A 22,150-nucleotide genomic window follows, 5' to 3' on the forward strand; every position below is an offset into this window, starting at 1 on the left:
ATAGTAATTTGTTTAAAGTAACATACTCACAAATTTCCTAAATTCAGAATTTCCAACAGCATTAAGTCGTAGAATTTACTATGTAAATAAAAATCTCCTAAATTCAGAATATATAAAAAAAAATAAATCGTGGTATATTATATATAAGTTAAAGTCTCGTAAATTCAGAATTTCTAACACCATTAGTTGCAGAATATTTCTATGTAAATAAATACCTTCTAAATTCAGAATTTCTAATAGCAATGAATCGTGGTATATTATATATCACTTAAAGTCTCGTAAATTCAGAATTTCTAACACCATTAGTTGCAGAATATTTCTATGTAAATATATACCTTCTAAATTCAGAATTTCTAATAGCAATGAATCGTGGTATATTATATATAAGTTAAAGTCTCGTAAATTCAGAATTTCTAACACCTTTAGTTGCAGAATATTTCTATGTAAATAAATATCTCCTAAATTCAGAATTTATAATAGCAATAAATCGTGGTATATTATATATAAGTTAAAGTCTCGTAAATTCAAAATTTCTAACACCTTTAGTTGCAGAATATTTCTATGTAAATAAATATCTCCTAAATTCAGAATTTATAATAGCAATAAACCGTGGTATATTGTAATATATAAGTTAAAGTCCCATAAATTCAGAATTTATATCATCATTAGTCGCAGAATATTTCTACTGTATGTAAATAAATATCTCCTACATTCAGAATTTCTAATAGCAATAAAACGTGGTATAATATATATAAGTTAAAATCTCGTAAATTTAGAATTTCTAACACCATTAGTTGCAGAATATTTCTATGTAAATAAATATCTCCTAAATTCAGAATTTCTAATAGCAATAAACTGTGGTATATTATAATATATAAGTTAAAGTCTCGTAAATTCAGAATTTCTAACACCATTAGTTGCAGAATATTTCTATGTAAATAAATATCTCCTAAATTCAGAATTTCTAATAGCAATAAATCGTGGTATATTATATATAAGTTAAAGTCTCGTAAATTCAGAATTTTTAACACCATTAGTTGCAGAATATTTCTATGTAAATAAATATCTCCTATTTTCAGGATTTATAATAGCAATAAACCGTGGTATATTATAATATATAAGTTAAAGTCTCGTAAATTCAGAATTTCTAACACCATTAGTTGCAGAATATTTCTATGTAAATAAATATCTCCTAAATTCAGAATTTCTAATAGCAATAAATCGTGGTATATTATATATAAGTTAAAGTCTCGTAAATTCAGAATTTTTAACACCATTAGTTGCAGAATATTTCTATGTAAATAAATATCTCCTATTTTCAGGATTTATAATAGCAATAAACCGTGGTATATTATAATATATAAGTTAAAGTCTCGTAAATTCAGAATTTCTAACACCATTAGTTGCAGAATATTTCTATGTAAATAAATATCTCCTAAATTCAGAATTTATAATAGCAATAAATCGTGGTATATTATATATAAGTTAAAGTCTCGTAAATTCAAAATTTCTAACACCTTTAGTTGCAGAATATTTCTATGTAAATAAATATCTCCTAAATTCAGAATTTATAATAGCAATAAACCGTGGTATATTATAATATATAAGTTAAAGTCCCATAAATTCGGAATTTATATCATCATTAGTTGCAGAATATTTCTACTGTATGTAAATAAATATCTCCTACATTCAGAATTTCTAATAGCAATAAAACGTGGTATAATATATATAAGTTAAAATCTCGTAAATTTAGAATTTATAACACCATTAGTTGCAGAATATTTATATGTAAATAAATATCTCCTAAATTCAGAATTTCTAATAGCAATAAACTGTGGTATATTATAATATATAAGTTAAAGTCTCGTAAATTCAGAATTTCTAACACCATTAGTTGCAGAATATTTCTATGTAAATAAATATCTCCTAAATTCAGAATTTCTGATAGCAATAAATCGTGGTATATTATATATAAGTTAAAGTCTCGTAAATTCAGAATTTCTAACACCATTAGTTGCAGAATATTTCTATGTAAATAAATATCTCCTAAATTCAGAATTTATAATAGTAATAAATCGTGGTATATTATATATAAGTTAAAGTCTCGTAAATTCAGAATTTCTAACACCATTAGTTGCAGAATATTTCTATGTAAATAAATATCTCCTAAATTCAGAATTTATAATAGCAATAAATCGTGGTATATTATATATAAGTTAAAGTCTCGTAAATTCAGAATTTCTAACACCATTAGTTGCAGAATATTTCTATGTAAGTAAATATCTCCTAAATTCAGAATTTATAATAGCAATAAATCGTGGTATATTATATACAAGTTAAAGTCTCGTAAATTCAGAATTTTTAACACCATTAGTTGCAGAATATTTCTATGTAAATTAATATCTCCTAAATTCAGAATTTCTAATAGCAATAAACCGTGGTATATTATAATATATAAGTTAAAGTCCCATAAATTCAGAATTTATATCATCATTAGTTGCAGAATATTTCTATGTAAATAAATATCTCCTAAATTCAGAATTTATAATAGCAATAAATCGTGGTATATTATATATAAGTTAAAGTCTCGTAAATTCAGAATTTCTAACACCATTAGGTGCAGAATATTTCTATGTAAATAAATATCTCCTAAATTCAGAATTTCTAATAGCAATGAACCGTGGTATATTATAATATATAAGTTAAAGTCCCATAAATTCAGAATTTATGACATCATTAGTTGCAGAATATTTCTACTGTATGTAAATAAATATCTCCTACATTCAGAATTTCTAATAGCAATAAATCGTGGTATATTATATATACGTTAAAGACTCGTAAATTCAGAATTTATAATACCATTAGTTGCTGAATATGTCTATGTAAATAAAAATCTCCTAAATTCAGAATTTCTAATAGCAATAAATCGTGGTACATTATATAGAATTTCTAATAGCAATAACTCGTTTCATATTATATATAAATTAAAATATCGTAAATTCAGAATTCCTAACACCATTAAATTGTAGAAAATTTCTATGTAAATAAAACTCTCCCAAATTCAGAACTGGTTATAGCATTAAGTCGTAGAATATTTTATGTGAGTAAAAATCTCCCTAAACTCATAGCATTTATAACAGTAACAAGCCGCAACATTCTATGTAAATAAAAATCTCAAATTCAAAATTCCTGTCACCAATAAGTTGTGGAATATTCTATGTAAATAAAAATCTCCTAAATTCAGAATTTCTAAAAGCATTAAGTCACAACAAATTCTGTCCAACTAAACTATCTCTCAATTCAGAATTCTTAAAATAGAATTAACTATTAGCATATTAAAATATAAATGGAAGTCTTCTAAGTTCAGAATACTTGAGATAGCATTCAGTTGAGGAATATTATATACGTAACTGACTCCTAAGCTCATAATTCCTAAGATAGAAAAGTCACATCGTATTTTAAGCAATAAAAGTCTCGGAAGTTCAGAATTCTGAAGACAGAATTAAGCTCCAGAATATTATATTGTGTTGACAAAATCTAAAAAGATTTGGTGTTATAAGATCATTTAAATCGCCGTATACAAAATGAAGACCCAGAGTAAGATCATCTTAAGTAATTTCAACTTATTCTTGTTGATAATCCTGCGTACTATATTCCCATTAAATGTTCATGCACAAACTAGTTTTAAAGACTTAGCTTGTTTCTATATGAAGCTCACAGGGAAGAAAAGAGATAGCTATGACTACTGATGGAAAGAACTTGCCAATCTTGAATAATTTCGAGGCAAAAATTGTTCCGGGGCCGGGACCTTTGGTTAAACGTACCAACGCTCTCCCACTGAGCTACCCCGGAACTCTACCCGACACCGATCCAATTTTTCCCTCTATAACCACAGACCTCAAAGTGGGCTGACAACCGTCAAGCAACCAACATTAGAGTGCACACTAACTCTGTGTGACTTTAAATTGTGGTTTTCTGTTACGTACAGTGAAGTGTATTATGCAAATTAAGCTTTCAGGAATAACTCCCTGTAAAGTTAATTTCAATAATTTCGAGGGAAAAATTGTTCCGGGGCCGGGTATCGAACCCGGGACCTTTGGTTAAACGTACCAACGCTCTCAATCTTATATTTCACTGTCACCAACCGTCAATCTTCGACTGAACGTGTAACACAATGCGCGAGTTGAGGTTAAATTTACTATAGTTTTTTCTTCAAATTTTACATTCAGGATTTCAAATTTGAAATTGTCTTTCCTAAAAAGAAATATATAAGTTGATTTAGAACAGTCTTCCCTACAGTTTCCATAGGTAAATATAAGTCTTCTGAATTCAGATTTTCTAAGATATAATTAAGTCGTCGAAATTATACGTAAATTTTCTGAAATAAAAACTTTAAAGCAGAGTTAAGTAGCAGGATATTACGTGTAAATAAATTTCTCCTAAATTCAGAATTCCTGAGTCACATTTAAATAGCCGCGTAGTAATTCAAGGGTTCCAAACCAGAAGTGACTACCCCTCAATATCACAAAAATTATGTTTATCTTATTCACACTCTCCTATATTAATCTACCTTCCGGTAAGTATGAATGACTGTTTCCTGAACTGCTGAAGGCTGAAAATGATATTGAGTTCGATACGATGTGAATATTTCCGAAATAATTTCATGTGGATTATTTATGCTTGATTTGAAACCCTTCAATTATATGTAAAAATCTTGTAAAATCAGAATTTCCAGTGAAGATGAATCGCTGTATAGGTATTATATTATAAAAAGTTTCCTAAATTCAGAAATTTTTAGACGAATTAAACCGCCGAATGTTATATGAAAAATTTATTCTAAATACAGGAATCTTTAGGCGGAATTAAACCGCCGAAAGTTATATGCAAATGTATTCTAAATTCAAAAATCTTCAGACGAAATTAAACCGCCGAATGTTATATGCAAAATTTATACTAAATTCAGGAACCTTTAGACGGAGTTTAACCGCCGAAAGTTATAAGCAAAATGTATTCTAAATTCAAAAATCTTTAGACGAAATTAAACCGCCGAAAGTTATATGTAAAATGTATTCTAAATTCAAAAATCTTTAGACGGAATTAAACCGCCGAATGTTATATGCAAAATGTATTCTAAATTAAAAAATCTTTAGAGGGAATTATGCCGTCGAATGTTATATGTAAAATGTATTCTAAATTCAAAAATCTTTAGACGGAATTAAACTGCCGAATGTTATATGTAAAATGTATTCTAAATTCAAAAATCTTTAGACGGAATTAAACCGCCGAATGTTATATGCAAAATGTATTCAAAATTCAAAATTATTTAGGCGGAATTAAACTGCCGAATGTTATATGAAAATTTATTCTAAATTCAGAAATATTTAGACAGTATTAAACCGCCAAATGTTATATGCAAAATGTCTTCTAAATTCAGAAATCTTTAGACCGAAATAAATCGCCGATTTTATATTATGTAATAAAAGTCTCCTGAATTCAGAATTCCTCAGACAGAATTATATCGCTTAATACCATATATAGAAAAGTTTTCTAAGTTCAGAATTATTAAAACGAAATTAAGTCGTCACTTATTATAAGTAAAAAGTCTCCTGAGTTCTGAATTCCTCAGACAGAATTAAATCGTCGAATATTGTATATGGAAAAGTATCCTAAGTCCAGGATTACTGAGATGAATTTAAATCGTCGGATATTATACGTAACACAGTCTCCTAAATTCACAATTCCTCAGACGGAATTAAATCGACGAATATTTTATGTAAAGAGGTACCCTAAGTTTAAAATTTAAGGCAATTAAATCGCCATATTACAGTAGAAAACTGTATCTTACACAGTACATTAGGACTATAGTTATTTACTGTTATATAAAAAAATACACTGCTTACAGTTATTAGAAATTAAAATGGCGAAAAGTTCTAATAAGTTCAGAATTTATGACTAATAATTAAGTTGCCAGAACAAGTTACGTAAACGTAAATCTTGTAAAATCAGTATTAATTCGCAAGATATGTAAACAAAAGTATAGTAAGTTCAGAATTCCTACAGCAAAATTCAGTTGCAACGTATTAATAAAAGTTTCCTAAATTAAGACTATTCAGTATATAACTTTGCAATATATCATATTTAAATGAAAGATTTTTGATTGAAAATATCTAAGATCAGATAATTATTGTATTACATGAGATGAAAATAAAATCTCCGAAATTGAAAAAAATTCTGGCATATAACCTAATTATATCACGAAGTTTTAAACAGTATATGAATGAAATTCTTCTGAAGTACAAATTCCCCATGAAAAAATTATATCGTAACATAATGAAGGTAAATCACCTCTCCTGGAAAAGACAATCCTGTAGAAACTGTAAGATTTCACAGTGCATGAAAGTAGGCACACCAAAATTTGTAATCGCTCATTATAGAATTTTCTACGAATTCACTACATTAACATCTTCTGATACTACTAAATCAAATTCTGGCACAGACCTGTGGTTGCACTGCTGGCACGCGAAGCATTCCAGGTGGTACACGTTGTTCCTGGCCCTCATCACCATCTCGAAGGCTGGGATCACTTTGGAGCACGCCGCACAATGTCCGGTGTTTCCAAATAATCTGAAAACAAAAAATATAATAATAATACCTACCGGTGCTTGCTTTTACTATTCAAGATCTTCAATATACTGAGTGAGCGGTTTATCTGTGAAACGTGAGCAGGGCGGAAATCCAGCGGAAGGTTAGCTTGGCCCTAACCGACATTTCGGGTGAAGGGGAGTCCTGCCTAAAGGGATATACGGAGCGGTAAGTTGATATCAAAAGCACGTGTTTTATGATTATATAATTTCTGCTAGGAAAGGAATGGTGAAATGGAAAATAAAATACCTAATAATTGTTATTTTATAATTCATATGCTCGTACGTCATCCGTTTGTGCTGTCTACATATTCTTTGAAGAGAATTCCTCTGATGTTCGATTCTAGATCTTACTATGATTTGTAACTTGATTAATAAATTTCGTGAAACGAGTAGTGTTCCAACGAAAAAGAAATTAGGAGCGTATTGGTGAAGTAGAAGAAGAAAGACGAGGTATTGTTGAAGTAGAAGAAACATGAGCTATTAATAAAGTAGGAGAAGATAGGTGGGTTATTGGTGAAGTATAAAAAGAAAGATGAAGTATTTGTGAAGTATACGAAGAAGTGCAATGTATTGGTGAAATGGAAGAAGAAAGAGAAAGTATTGGTGTAGTGGAAGAGATAGAAGAGGTATTGTTCAAGTAGAAGAAGTTATGAGAGTATTGGTGAAGTAGAAGAAGAAAGACGAGGTATTAATAAAGTAGGTGAAGATAGGTAGCTTATTGGTGAAGTATAAAAAGAAATATGACGTATTTGTGAAGTATACGAAGAAGTACAATGTATTGGTGAAATGGAAGAAGAAAGAGGAAGTATTGGTGTAGTGGAAGAGATAGAGGAGGTATTGTTGAAGTGGAAGAAGTTATGAGAGTATTGATGAAGTAGAAGAAGAAAGACGAGGTATTGTTGAAGTAGAAGAAACAGGAGGTATTAATAAAGTAGGTGAAGATAGGTAGCTTATTGGTGAAGTATAAAAAGAAAGATGAAGTATTTGAGAAGTATACGAAGAAGTACAATGTATTGGTGAAATGGAAGAAGAAAAAGGAAGTATTGGTGTAGTGGAAGAGATAGAGGAGGTATTGTTGAAATGGAAGAAGTTAGGAGGGTATTGGTGAAATAGAAGAAGAAAGACGAGGTATTGTTGAAGTAGAAGAAACAGGAGGTATTAATAAAGTAGGTAAAGATAGGTAGCTTATTGGTGAAGTATAAAAAGAAAGATGAAGTATTTGTGAAGTATACGAAGAAGTACAATGTATTGGTGAAAAGGAAGAAGAAAGAGGAAGTATTGGTGTAGTGGAAAAGAGATGTATTGTTGAAGTGGAAGACGTTATGAGGGTATTGTGAAGTAGAAGAAGAAAGACGAGGCATTCTTGAAGTAGAAGAAACACGAGGTATTAATAAAGTAGGAGAAGATAGGTGGGTTATTGGTGAATTATAAAAAGAAAGATGAAGTATTTGTGACGTATACGAAGAAGTATAATGTATTGATGAAATGGAAGAAGAAAGAGGAAGTATTGGTGTAATGGAAGAGATAGAAGAGGTATTGTTGAAGTGGAAGAAGTTATGAGGGTATTGGTGAAGTAGAAGAAGAAAGAAGTAGTGACGTAGAAGAATACGTGTCAAGGATGGAGTAGGAAAAGTCATTTTTGAGAATGGAGTAAATTAAGTATTCGACGAAGGAGAAAAAGAGAAGGTAAATATGACAGAAAGTGTAGAGAGAAAAGAGGGAGAGGTGAACGGAGAAAGATAATTACAGCAAAGAGGTGGAAGAGCACGACAACCAAAACGACTTCAAACAACAAACAATCTATATTTTTATTTCGTATGATGAAAAAGGAAACGTTATAGAATACCGCTTTCAATAATGATATTTTGACGTAAACTAAAACAAATTAGTAGGACAAACAATGAAATCGGGAGTTACGTAATGCATTGCTACTGTTACTTTACCCACTCATGAGTTGTTTCAATGTTTGCGTGGGAATCGAAGTCCTTGCGAATGGCGATGTGTCCGAGGGCTTCGTACTGCTGCTCGTGAAGTGCAATCGTAAAAAATGGAAAGGGTTTTAGCTCAGTATTACGTACATGTGTAAACATTTGCTCGGACGTAACGCCCGCGTGTTCTGTTATGATATCACCATCTACAAGTGTTCAAACAAAAGAAACGCCTCTCTCTAATCTTTATATGTTGTGATGGCTAAATGCTGCCCCGATTTATTGACTGTCATCTCAACAGGGATGTCCAGACTAGAAATAGAGGGGATTCAAAAGATGTGTTTCGTGTAAAAAATGGTTTCTGCATAAATTACTAATTACTTTTAAATTTTGCCTAGCTATCTATATATATAATTTGAACTGGTAATGGATATTACGGGAAAACGGCTGAACGGATTTTAATGAGTAACCTCTCATTTTCATGCCCGGCATCCAAAGTTTTTCGGAAAAGTAGTAGTTTTCAGTGAAATGTCAATTTTCGTACATAATTTTCCTATTTTCCAAAATCCATCTGTTGTCAGTTTTGAGAACTAATTTTATGGAATCACGGCCGAATTGATTGAATTTCAGAACAAAACACACACTACAATAAACAATAGGCTATTACACGAAGGCTATGACCTGCAGGATTGCAGACATATTTAGAGCTCAATCCAATTTGTTATTAAAAACTGATTCTGCAGTGTATAATTTTCTGAGTACAGCTGTGTATTGTATATTCAAATCTACGAAACTTGAGATGGTTTGATGACATTATTACCATTAGAAATTAAATATTTTATATTATTATAGTTAATATCATGATGCGTCTATTCTTCATTGATTGTACATAATATTGATGCTATATTGATGACATGAAAGAGAAACGTTTTGAGGTTATGTAAGTAAATGTAGAGAATATGTTAATTTAGATATTCATTTCTATAATTTACTGAGTGACTGCTATAAATGACTACAAACTTAAGTAAGATAATAATATTATTATTAAAAATCAAATATTTTTATACTTATTAAACCAGTGGGGTTGGGTCTTTTTCATGTACTTAATGGCGGTGTAGTGTAGATATTGATATGTGTCATTGTCTTCAGTATTGGCTCGAGAGAGCGCAAAAATTACAGTTCTTAAGGAAAGATAAAAAGGTATTACTGATAAAATAAGAGGCCTAGAAAATTTTGTAGTCTCCAGATCATTTCAGCAAGATCTCTTAATAGGATAAAATGATTTTACGCTCTACATTTCAAGTTCTACATGCAGCAGTTATACGAAAATGCTATTGTTCGAAAGCTTAGCAAACCTGACATTTTTTTAACTTTTGCCTACAATCCACAATGACCTGAAATAGCTACTGCTATCGTCCTGACATTGATACTTGCGTTTTAGCGTTGATACTCAAAAACTGAATTTGGATAGGTTCAAGAAAAAGTATTTGGCCTAAAAAAAATCCATTGAGAGGGAGTATGTTTCATTATTATGGAAGCAAATAACTATGAAAAAGACAAGTATTCTTCATTGAAAATAAATCTGAAAAATTTTTAATTGAACGCCTAACGAACTTAGTTTGCAGCAGCATTTGCTGCACAAACCACTAGTATATATATATATATATATATATATATATATATATATATATATAATTTGAAATTGGTAATGGAAATTACGGGAAAACGGCTGAACGGATTTTAATAAATGACCCCTCATTTTGAAGCTTGGAACTCAAAGTTTTTCATAAAAATTGTAGTTTTCAGTGAAATATCAATTTTTCAACATAATTTTCCTATTTTCCAAAATCCATATGTCGTCAGTTTTGAGAACTAGCTAATTGGATTACAGAATAAAACAAAACACACACTACAGTAAACAATATTACACGAAGGCCATGATCTGCAAGAATGGTGGCATATTTAGTGCTCAAATTAAATTGGTTATTAAAAACTTAACTTACTAAAAATAATTTACAGGTTCGATTCTGTGGTGTGTAATTTTCTCGGTACAGCTGTGTATTGGATATTAAAAACTACAAAACTTGAGGTGGTTTGATGACATTATTACCATCAGAAATGAAATATTATTGCAGTTGATGCCGTGATGTGACTATTTATCATTTATTATACATATTAATGCTATATTGATGATATGAAAGTGAAACTTTTGGGGTTATATAAGTAGATGTAGAGAATAACTTAAATTAGATTTTGATTTCTATATTTTACTGAGTGGCAGCTATATAGTATATATAGTATACGTTACTGAAAGCTATAAACCTTACGTAAGATAATAGTATTATTAAAAATCAAATATTTTTATAGTTATTAATCAAGTGGGGTTGGGTCTTTTTCATATATTTAATGGCGGTGTGGTGTAGATATTTATATGCGTGGTTCTCTTCAGTATTGGCTCGAGAGAGAGTATCTTTCATTATTACGGAAGCAAATAACTTTCAGAATGTCTGGTATTCTTAATTGAAAATAAATCTGAAAAATGTTTATTTGAACGTCTAATGAACTTAGTTTGCAGCATTTGCTGCACAAGCCACTGGTTCATATAGAAATCAGGAAGTCGAAGAATTTTGAACCTGAACAGTCGTATGGCGAGGTAGTTAATCATATTTTGTAATAATTAATCTTAACATGGCACCACTGATTTGTGGAGTGTGAGAAATGACATTTGTATTTCTGAAAGAAAAAGTATTCCATTACTTGTTTGTGTTTCGACATACTGAATCGGTATTTGTTAAAACAACTTTAATCATGAAATCCAAACTTGTGGAATGCTTAAAAAAATTGCTGTTAAAAAATTCAAGTCTTTTAATTCTCTGTAGATCAATTGTTTGTTGCTTAGTCAACTGTCAGAAGACAGGTTTGAACGTCATAAGTGACAGCAACAAGGCATTACTCATGAGGCAACTAAGCGAGGAGATAATGATGTTTAGTTTAGTTCTTCCCTATTGCATACATCGCTGATAGTAATATATTATTACACTAATCACACTTCAGATGCATACAAACAATTATCCTTCCTCTGGCACATATCATCAAGTGAGATGTACTGTATAGTAATAGATGTACTGTCTTATACAAAAGCATTGACTGGTTGCCATATGCTAAGTCCCCTCCCGATGACATAAATATACGTCATAAAATTACTTTCATACTCCAACGGCAAGTCTATCGTGCTATCAGAAAGGAGTGCGTTATAAGGCAGTAAAAATTTTTAATAGTTTCCCTATCGATATAAAAAATTAAACTCAAAACATAAAATTATTTAGGGCCAAATTAAAGAAGTACCTAATTTCTCACACCTTCTATTCTGTAGGTGAATTCATGAAATTCAACAACGCTTCATGAAATTAATACTAAAACTTTGTGTCGTACCAGTAGACTATATTGTAAACCTCTTCTGTATATATTTCATCTATACTGTGACTATAAATTAAGACTTTATAGTACTATTAAGTTTTTTTTTTTACTTTTTCCATATTCTAGCTATGAAGCAATGTACGAATGCCAAGGAATGTTAATAAATACAATACAATAGAATAGACTTTCATTGTTTGTCCCTGTGAGCGAAAACATGCTGTACACAACAAAATAGAGTTTTCTTACAATTTTCAAGTGTTAGTATTAGCATTAGTATTAGTATTTATTTATTTAACCTGGTAGAGATAAGGCCGTCAGGCCTTCTCTGCCCCTCTACCAGGGGATTACAACTATAACATGAACAATAAGATTATAATTAATATTAAATTTACAATTAAAATTACAATAAAAATTAAAGTACGACAAGATTACCTGATTAATGAAAGCTAGACATTTTATCATAGAAGTTAAGAACAAAGAATATTTTTGTATTTACTAAATTACAAATTAAACCTACAATAACAAAATTCTATAGTGATGAAATTACTGGATATTGAAATATTTTGTGATAGATTAAGAGAACTATTTACAAGAAACCATGTCTGAACGAGTCTCAATTACTGACCAAGTGCCTAGTAAGTTTGCGTTTGAATTCAATTTTATTTAGACAGTCCCTGATGCTAGCAGGTAACGAATTCCAGAGTCTTGGCAGGGCTATTGTGAAAGAGGATGAGTATGAGGAGGTGCGATGGGATGGTATTGTTAGTATTGTTTCATGGCGAGAGCGTGTGTTCAGATTGTGGTGGGAAAGAAAGGTAAGATTAGTGTTCGTAACTTTCTTCTCTCTCTCGGTCACTCCTTGTTTCTTCAGTATCTTTTCAACATGCTATTGAAGTTATTTTGCTTAAATATAACATCCATCTGTTTAGATATTGTATTTAAAAAAATCTTATATCTGTTACTGATAAAGTCATTTTTCGAATTTTATTAGCCATATTTTTATGTTTTTAGGTCATAAATGCATGCATATATCCTATTCTATAGGTCATAGTGATGACATTTGTATGTTGACGATGTGATGGGTAGTGCAGAAGAATGACAACAGAAGCCGTATCTCCAAACAGGGTGGATCAATAAACGGACCCTTCGAATACTTCCACGTGACCAATCGAACCACATACAAAATAAAGAAAGACACGTGTGCATGTGCAGGTAGGGACGTAGTAATGCAAATTAGATGCTGCGAGGTACAGCGTGGCTTGTTGTTAGCCTCCGACGCGATTCCCACCGGCATGTGATCGGAATGCCAACCTAACAGAGTCAAAGCCCAAGTAAAACGAGTTCGGAAGCAGTCTCTGCCACAGGGACGTGCAAATTCACTGTGATAACTGATGCTCTTATTTTTGCACAATTATTAGTTTCAATAAGCAATTTCTATTCAACACAAATTAAATATATAAGGTGAACTCTAAGTAATTTAATTAATTTTAGGGGGTCTTATTTTATATAAAGATATAACTTATGGCTTTTAAGGAACCCGGAAGTACATTGCCGCCCTCACATAAGCCCGCCATTGGTCCCTATCCTGAGCAAGATTAATCCAGTCTCTATCATCATATCCCACCTCCCTCAAATCCATTTTAATATTATCATCCCATCTACGTCTTGGCCTCCCCAAAGGTCTTATTCCCTCCGGCCTCCCAACTAACACTCTATATGCATTTCTGAATTCGCCCATACGTGCTACATGTTCTGCCCATCTCAAACGTCTGGATTTAATGTTCCTAATTATGTCAGGTGAAGAATAAAATGCATGTAATTCTGCGTTATGTAACTTTCTCCATTTTCCTGTAACTTCATCGCTCTTAGTCCCAAATATTTTCCTAAGCACCTTATTCTCAAACACCCTTAATCTCTGTTCCTCTTTCAAAGTGAGAGTCCAAGTTGCACAACCATAAAGAACAACCGGTAATATAATTGTTTTATAAATCCTAACTTTCAGCTTTTTTGAGAGCAGACTGGATGATAAAAGCTTCTCAACCCAATAATAACCCATATTTATTCTACGTTTAATTTCCTCCCGAGTATCATTTATATTTGTTACTGTTGCTGCAATATATTTGAATTTTTCCATCTTTTCAAAGGATAGATTTCCAATTTTTATATTTCCATTTCGTACAATGTTCTCGTCATGAGGCATAATAATATACTTTGTATTTTCGGGATTTACTTCCAAACCTATCTCTTTACTTGCTTCAAGCAAAATTTCCTTGATTTCCCGAATAGTTTGTGGATTTTCTCCCAACATATTCACGTCATCCGCATAAAAAAGCAGCTGATGCAACCCGTTCAATTCCAAACCCTCTGTTATCCTGGACTTACCTAATGGCATAAATTCAGGAATCCGCCCCTGAGCACGAGTTCAACTCTTTTAGGGGAGAGCTTATGTTTTTCTGTATATATTATATTTTATGTTACAATTATTAGCAAAATAAATAAATAAATAAATAAATAAATAAATAAACAAATAAATAAATAAACAATGAAATAAATAAATATTCTAGAGGATTTTTTTTTCTTTTTAGATATTTGAAAAAAAAAAAGAATAATACAATTTTGCTCGTTTTTACTTCCTTTTCGAGGTAAAAATTGTTTTATATTAAACATTTCACAGCGTGATTTGGTAGCTATATTTTCTTTTCATATAAAGTAACCCTCTAAAATTAGTCACACTTCACAATAAATTTCTTACTACGATTCACTCGCAGTGTATTGTACATGTCGATTATCACTTTAATATTGCACAGCTTATGATTACAAATTAAACAACTGCTAGCATAGGTCTGTAGCTGCTCATGATGCAGAGATATTACTGAGAGAGTGCACGCGGCACTGCTAATTGTATAAGCAAATTCGGCTCCCCCGTGCCCGTAGCGAGGTAAGGTGGCATCATTGGGTGTGGTTCCGTAAGTTACATTACTTCACGGCCTAACTACTAATAGCAAAAACATTTAGTTTTGGCTTAGTGTTATACAGTAAGCATTTTAAATTCTCCCAATTTTTGTTTGACTAAGGATCTTGGTGTGGGGAGGTAACATTAAGAACTTACCTGAGGTAGTCTCTTCTGCAGAGAATGAGATCCGCTTTGGTATAGAGTGTCGAACCCACTTCCCCGAGCCGACAATCACAACAGCCACACTTTAGGCAATCCTCGTGCCAGAACAGATCCAGAGCCTTCAGGAGAAACCTGAAACATAATAGATATGCTGTAACAAACTTTTATAATCAATTCACATACTTTCCGAAATATGTTAAAGGCATTCCCGGAACAGGTAAACTGTCCAAGTATGCATAGGCCTATAGCTAAAGCTAATCATAGTGTTATGATGGAAACGACACAAATTTTATGAGTCATTCTACTTCGGCATATGAGACATTCCGTGTGAAATCGGGCAGCAAAAAACCTTACAACTGTGTAATTCCTCGAGAAAAAAAAATATATATATATACAGGGTGATTCACGAGGATATACCGTCCCTTATGGAGCTCATTTCCGACGACATTCTGAGCAAAAAATGTCCTAATCTCAATATTTTCAGAGTTACACTAATTGAAGGGTTCAGAGCCATAGTGGGCCAAGCGCCATTTATTAAAAATGGAGAAATCAAGGGTTAAAGTTAAGTGAATACCATACTTTAATGAAGATTGACATATCATTTAATTTTAAACAGTGTAGAAAATACGACAGTGTCCGTCGGCAGTATGGCATTCGGCCGACTCTACGTGACGTTCTTGGAAATGATTTTAATTGTACAAATGCAGTTCTGAGATTTTTATCGAATACAGGACTTGACAGGGTGATATAGGTTTTTATTGATCCGCTTTACTTATCCTCCCTACTCTTTACATCCGGAGGTTACTTTTTTTTTTAGTATATGATTTTAACATTCGGACCTTTTACATCCGTGCATTTTATAAATGCGCCAGACAATTTATTTCTGGTGGCATTTGTTTTATTGTTTTGTTGTTTCTTTTTAAATACTACTTGGGGTCTGCAAACTTCTCACTTTTATGGCTTTTAATGCATCACCTTGTTGAAACGGCATTTGTCTTCCTCGTTTTAACAGTGAGAACGCTTTTTAGTTCTTTTAAGTATTTTGGTTATTGTATTGTGTTTGTGGTTAGTAAACGATTTTAGATAAGGGCGCAAATAGCCATAGTAGCTGACGCGCCCTTTTTAAACCCCACTAACTAACTAACTTTAGTTTTAATGTGTATACTTTATATTACTTGCTATATGTTTCCATTGAATTATGGTAATAACTTCATTTTAACCCTTGTTTTCTACGGTTTTAGTAAATGGCGCTTGGCCCACTATGGTTCTGAACCCTTCGATATTAAATTGTTTGTAAAGTACCATTATTCTTGAGTATTAAGGGTAAAAGAACATTACAGGTAAGAAATGAACTATTCAGGAGTATCATTTCTTCAATTAGCTAGTATTCTGAAGCTAAAAATGTGTTGTGAATTCCATAGTTGCTTCATACAATTTTTTTTTTCGATTTTTAACAACAAAATTACATTTTCTTATGCATTTATCACAACAATTGTTACAAATCACGCCACTCTTGTAAATTCTTCAAGACTGTACATTAGGATGCATAATTGAAGTGCAAAGAATCCAATTCCTAATATCGTATGATTTGCAATAATTATAGTGAGAAGAATGCGTAAGAATGACATCATTTTTAGTTAAAAATTGAAAAACAAAATCTGTACAGAGCAACTGAGACCTTTCAGTTGGATAAGGTTATATTGTTTGTCTTCGACTCTTTCACGGTACCAACTCAGTCTGGTATAGGATTGAATAGCTTGGAGCTCCAGGCCCTCTAGTTTATGAGGTACTCGTCTGGGAATGGAGCCTGGCTCTGTCAGGACTGAGATAGGATGGCCAGACTGTCAACTTCGGATTCACTAATACCACCCGGGCCATTTGTCGTCCTGGAGAATATACAACGTTTTATTTTCGCTGGCAGAGTTAAGGCCATAAGGCCTTCTCTTCCACTCAACCAGCTTTAATCAATACAATAGCGACATACGTACATATGAGCGGTTGAGAGCAGAAGTGGTGTAAGTCAAAAATGGATAATGAGGGTTAAAGTAAACATTCTGTAAAATACAGCGCAAAATATCAATTAATATTCAATTTATTTAAACTATTAGTAGTCAATGGATAGCAAGAAGGACATATTAATTGCTACTTTGCGCTGTATTTTACAGAATTTTTACTTTAAGCCTCATTACCCAATTTTGACTTACACCACTTTTGCTCTGAACGGCTCATATTTAAATTGTGAATAATATTTACAATACACTAAAGATTCTCCAGCAATATTCTTCAGTTAAGTTTTAACGACTAGTACATGCTTATTTAATTTGAGATAAAGTTTATACGAAAAAGTAATAACTTAATTTATGAGCTAATGTAATGCAATTCAGTCTATATGCAATATGTAAAGAATTATAATTAAGTTGAGATAGCTAGTTGGTTAAATGATGATAATTAATTCAATAGAGGTTTCCTAGAACTATGTCATCACGTATCATCACATGTAAGGCGTATTCTGAACCAATATGATCCTAAGTGCAAGGATACGTCCCGAGTTCGGCCCTCGAAACGCTAGCTACGGAATATCCCATTTTTGTACTGAGCATAACACTCACCTTTCTGTGATCTTCTTGCCGCAGCCAGCGCACTCCTGAGGAGAAGTGTTCTTCTGCGTCTCCGCCTTCACGTCCATCGTCATCACGACACCTGCAACGTCAAGAGAATCTTTTGTAGGGAACGCGGTCATCGACAAACCGATGAAATGTAATGTCGATTGTACTTCTACCAAGACAAGAAAAAACTAAAGAAAAAATGTAGAGAGTTTAACCGATCTATAGCCAATCAAGACAAATTTAATCTCTTCACGAAAATTATATTTCAGTTACCACATATAAGGAAAATGAAAAGGAATATTTTACCTAACTTATGAATTATTCATGCTATGGAAATGTGTAGGCTAACATAATGTAGACTTACAGAATGATTCGTTCTGTGGAGGTCTAAAACTTTTCGTAATGAAGTGATCATAGTATGTTACTCGTTTGCAATAACAAATTAATACATATCTTGGAATCGTGTGAATCAGACCATCCTAGCCGCCTACCACATTAGAATATTTCTTGTATATACTTGAATTACAGTGTTACAAAAATTTGTGGAATTTTGTGTGACATGAATGGCCGTGTAGAATTCTTGTTAAAATAATTCATCTGAAATTGTTTGTATTTATTAAAATGTATGTATGTAATTTAAGAATATTAATGTAGAAAATCCAAAAACTATTAGGCAAAACACGGGAATTGTATTTGAAGCAAGTAATGAGATAGATTTGGAAGTAAATCCTCAAAAAAAAAGTATATGATTATGTCTCGTGACCAGAACATAGTACAAAATGGAAATATTAAAATTGGAAATTTATTCTTTGAAAACGTGCAAAAATTCAGATACTTTGACGCCACAGTAACAAATACAAATGCCACTCGAGAGGAAATTAAACTCCTGCTATTATTCGGTTCAGAAGCTTTTGTCATCCATTCTACTTCCAAAAAAACTGAAAGTTAGAATGTATGAAACAGTTACATTACCGGTTGTTCTGTATGGTTGTGAAAGTTGAGTTATCACTTTGAGAGAGGAACAAAGGTTAAGGGTGTTCGAGAACAAGGTGCTTAGGAAGAGGGATGAAGTTACAGGAGAATTGAGAAAATTACACAACGCAGAACTGCACGCTTTGTATTCTTCACCTAACCTAATTAGAAACAATAAAACCAGACGTTTAAGATGAGCAGGGCATGTAGCACGTATGGGCGAATCCAGAAATGCATATAGAGTGTTAGTTGGGAGACCTGAGGGAGAAAGACATTTGGGAAGGCTGAGATATAGATGGGAGGATAATATTAATATAGATTGGAGGGAGTTGGGATATGATGGTAGGGACTGGATTAATCTTTCTCATGATAGGGACCGATGGTGCGCTTATGTGAGGGCGGCAATGAACTTCAGAGTTATTTAAAAATCATTTGTAAGTCAGGAAATGTAGAAAATGTATTACTTTCTTTTAAATATTCGCCAATTATATAGGAATTAGGGATGACTTTTACTACTTGATGCTGAAACATTTAGTATACTTTATCTCCATAAACATTGATACAAATTTTAACCTATTCTATACTGAGTTAAAAAAAAGTATGTCCGATAAAAATTGTTAATAAAATTGAGTCCTGTTGGTAATAAAATACCTATTTTTTAACAGTTGTCCGGCAAGGAAATATGTGGGATATGGTTGATACATTGAAGGACTACTGTCACAGTTGAAGCTACAGTCACAGTAAAAGCTACAGTAGGTTACAGAATTTATGAGGAAGAACGGACATCAAAGCTAAGAATCATATTTTAATATTTGTTACTGTAAATCGTTAGAAAATATCAATAACGCACATACAGGGTGGAAGGTAAGGTAGTACATTAATTGTAGGATGTGATTCCGCAAAATATAACGAACAAAAAAGTCTAATACCATTTTGCTCGTTTTTGCGAGGTTTTTGAAGAAATAATACTTTTATGCCGACATTTCGATCGCGAATTTTACGAATACTGTTTAAAATACGGTGTAATTTCTTGTATAACAACGAAGAGAACGTTTGTTATGTTCACGTTGCAGCTATATTTTAATTAGAAAATTCACAGATTTCGAATTAATCGATTGAAGAAACATTGGAAACATTGATTGTCGAGTGATGTACAGAAGTTCTAAAAGTCTGGCATCGCTGTCGAGACGACAGACAGTTTGCGTAGTACTCGCAACTGATCAGCTCTTGTGATGTTTACATTGCATTAGTGTGCAGTTGGACATACAGCGTATTTTAAATAGTATTCGTAAAATTCGCACTCGAAATATCGGCATAAAAGTATCATTTCTTAAAAACCTCGCAAAAACGAGCAAAATGATATTAGACTTTTTTGTTCGTTATATTTTAAGGAATCACATCCTACAATTAATATATTTTTTTATTTTAGTAGGTTATTTTACGACGCTTTATCAACATTTAAAGTTATTTAGCATCTGAATGTGATGAAGGTGATAATGCCGGTGAAATGAGTCCGGGGTCCAGCACCGAAAGTTACCCAACATTTGCTCATATTGGGTTGAGGGAAAACCCCGGAAAAAACCTCAACCAGGTAAATTGCCCCGACCGGGAATCGAACCCGGTCCACCTGGTTTCGCGGCCAGACCCGCTGACCGTTACTCCACAGATGTGGACCAATTAATGTACTACCTTACTTTCCACCCTGTATATGAGTGATATCTAATGTGATGTGATTTGCATTGAAGATCAAAATGAGGAAACAAGAATTAGTAAAATCTTTACTAGAATGTATTTGTAAGTCTTCTTCCCTGGATTAAAGAAAGATTTATCCTACATGAGGCTTTTGTGCGAGATCGTGCGTATTTGCTTGTTTTCCGCACAGAACCAATACGCGGTAAGTGTGAAATACCACATTCAGTATTCCCAACGTAACACACATAACAATTTCCCTCTTCTTACCGCTTAAGCGCGACATTCATTTTACTGCTTTAGGCTTTTAACATATTATTTTTAGAGACGTTTAACATAGTAATAATTATAAATTGGAAACTTACCACTGCAATTTCACCTAAATTGCAATGTTAATTATTGTTTTTAAATATTTGCAAAAATTAAGTAAATTCTACAACACCACAAAAGTTACTGCATTTGTAATGCAGGTAACATTAAGGAAGCCGTGAAAAAATCAACAAGATCCCAGATGACGATGTTATTACTGCAATATGTTATATAAATAATATTGTTAAAATATTAAAATGAAAAATAAATCATTACATAACCTTACCGTTTGTTTTAAGTTCGCATTTATAGACTGGGAAAAAAAAAGACAGACGTATATCACGGCCTGCTGGAGTATAGTAAACACAGAAAACATTTTATAGTAACAATGTTGAAGAAAGATATTTTGGTTTTCCGAAGTTGCCGTCATTAAAGAGAAACCAACATAGAGATTTCATTGCAACTAATTAGAAATTCGTCTTTCAGGTATGTAATAAACGATCTTCGCACAAAATAATGTACGATACACGAGCGGTATGTTTGTTCAACTACGTTTCGCTTTTTCAATCTTTTCCTCGACCATGAAAACGTCAACATACCGCTCTTGTAACGTATATTACTATTGTAGCTAAGTAGTAAGCTACTTCGCGTGAGCCAAAAGAAAATGTACGAAGGGCTATCGCTTGAGAACAGCAAAAGGCCCAAAATCTGAGTTAAGCGAAATGGTTGGCTGGATGGTTAGCGGAGATAATCTGTGAACTAGAATGCAGTCTGACGTGAGGGTTGGGGTTGGGATAAGTTGTCCGATTCATAAGCTGCTAGAGAAGTGACTTATTTGAAGTTACTACAACTGGACTTGTTGGGGTGCGACCGCAGCGCCACGCTCGGCAGACAGCGCAAACAAATAGCCCGAGTTGTGTAGACCGCAGGCACAACTTGTGCGTTCCGGTATGCGCCGCCAGGAGCACTCCTCGCTCCGTAAGAAACAAAAGAAGGGGGAGGGAATAACGCTCTGTTAGTAAATTAACAGATAGGTACCTGAGCAATGCACAGATTCTGTCGGCGAGTTTATTTCAGATTCAACAGTACAAATGACACTCACAAAATAAAATGAATTAAAATTCGATGTTAGGGAGCTAACACATGCTTTCTCATTATAAGCAATAGTCCGAATCTTGGGGTGTACTATAAGCAGTAACATGATCTGCTGTCAAGAAGTCAAAAGGAGGATAGCAATGACCAAGGAAGCTTTTAATAGAAAAAAGAGCATTTTCTGCGGACCTCTGAAAAAAAACTAAGGAAGAGACTAGTGAAGTGCTTTGCGTGGAGTGTTACATTATATGGGGGCAGAAACATGGACATTACGACGAAGTGAAGAGAAGCGACTAGAAGCATTTGAAATGTGGATATAGAGAAGAATGGAACGTGTGAAGTAGACAGACAGAGTAAGAAATGAAGCTGTGTTGGAAA

At 32.7% G+C, this 22,150-nt stretch overlaps 1 protein-coding gene across 2 annotated transcripts in view; it reads right to left on the bottom strand.

The window, feature by feature from the left end:
* The window catches only part of LOC138694978 (LIM domain only protein 3-like), a 913,591-nt gene that overhangs the window by 563,145 nt on the left and 328,296 nt on the right, over nt 1-22,150 (bottom strand). For both annotated transcript variants that reach the window (XM_069819207.1, XM_069819208.1), the window contains exons 3-5: nt 17,714-17,804; nt 15,099-15,236; nt 6,499-6,624 (exon numbers count right to left, since the gene is read on the bottom strand). In XM_069819207.1, coding sequence (XP_069675308.1) covers nt 6,499-6,624; nt 15,099-15,236; nt 17,714-17,796 — 347 coding nt within the window. In that variant the 5' untranslated portion in view covers nt 17,797-17,804. The remainder of the gene's footprint in view (nt 1-6,498; nt 6,625-15,098; nt 15,237-17,713; nt 17,805-22,150) is intronic.

This window comes from Periplaneta americana, chromosome 2 (genome assembly GCF_040183065.1).
Source record: "Periplaneta americana isolate PAMFEO1 chromosome 2, P.americana_PAMFEO1_priV1, whole genome shotgun sequence".
NCBI lineage: Eukaryota > Metazoa > Arthropoda > Insecta > Blattodea > Blattidae > Periplaneta > Periplaneta americana.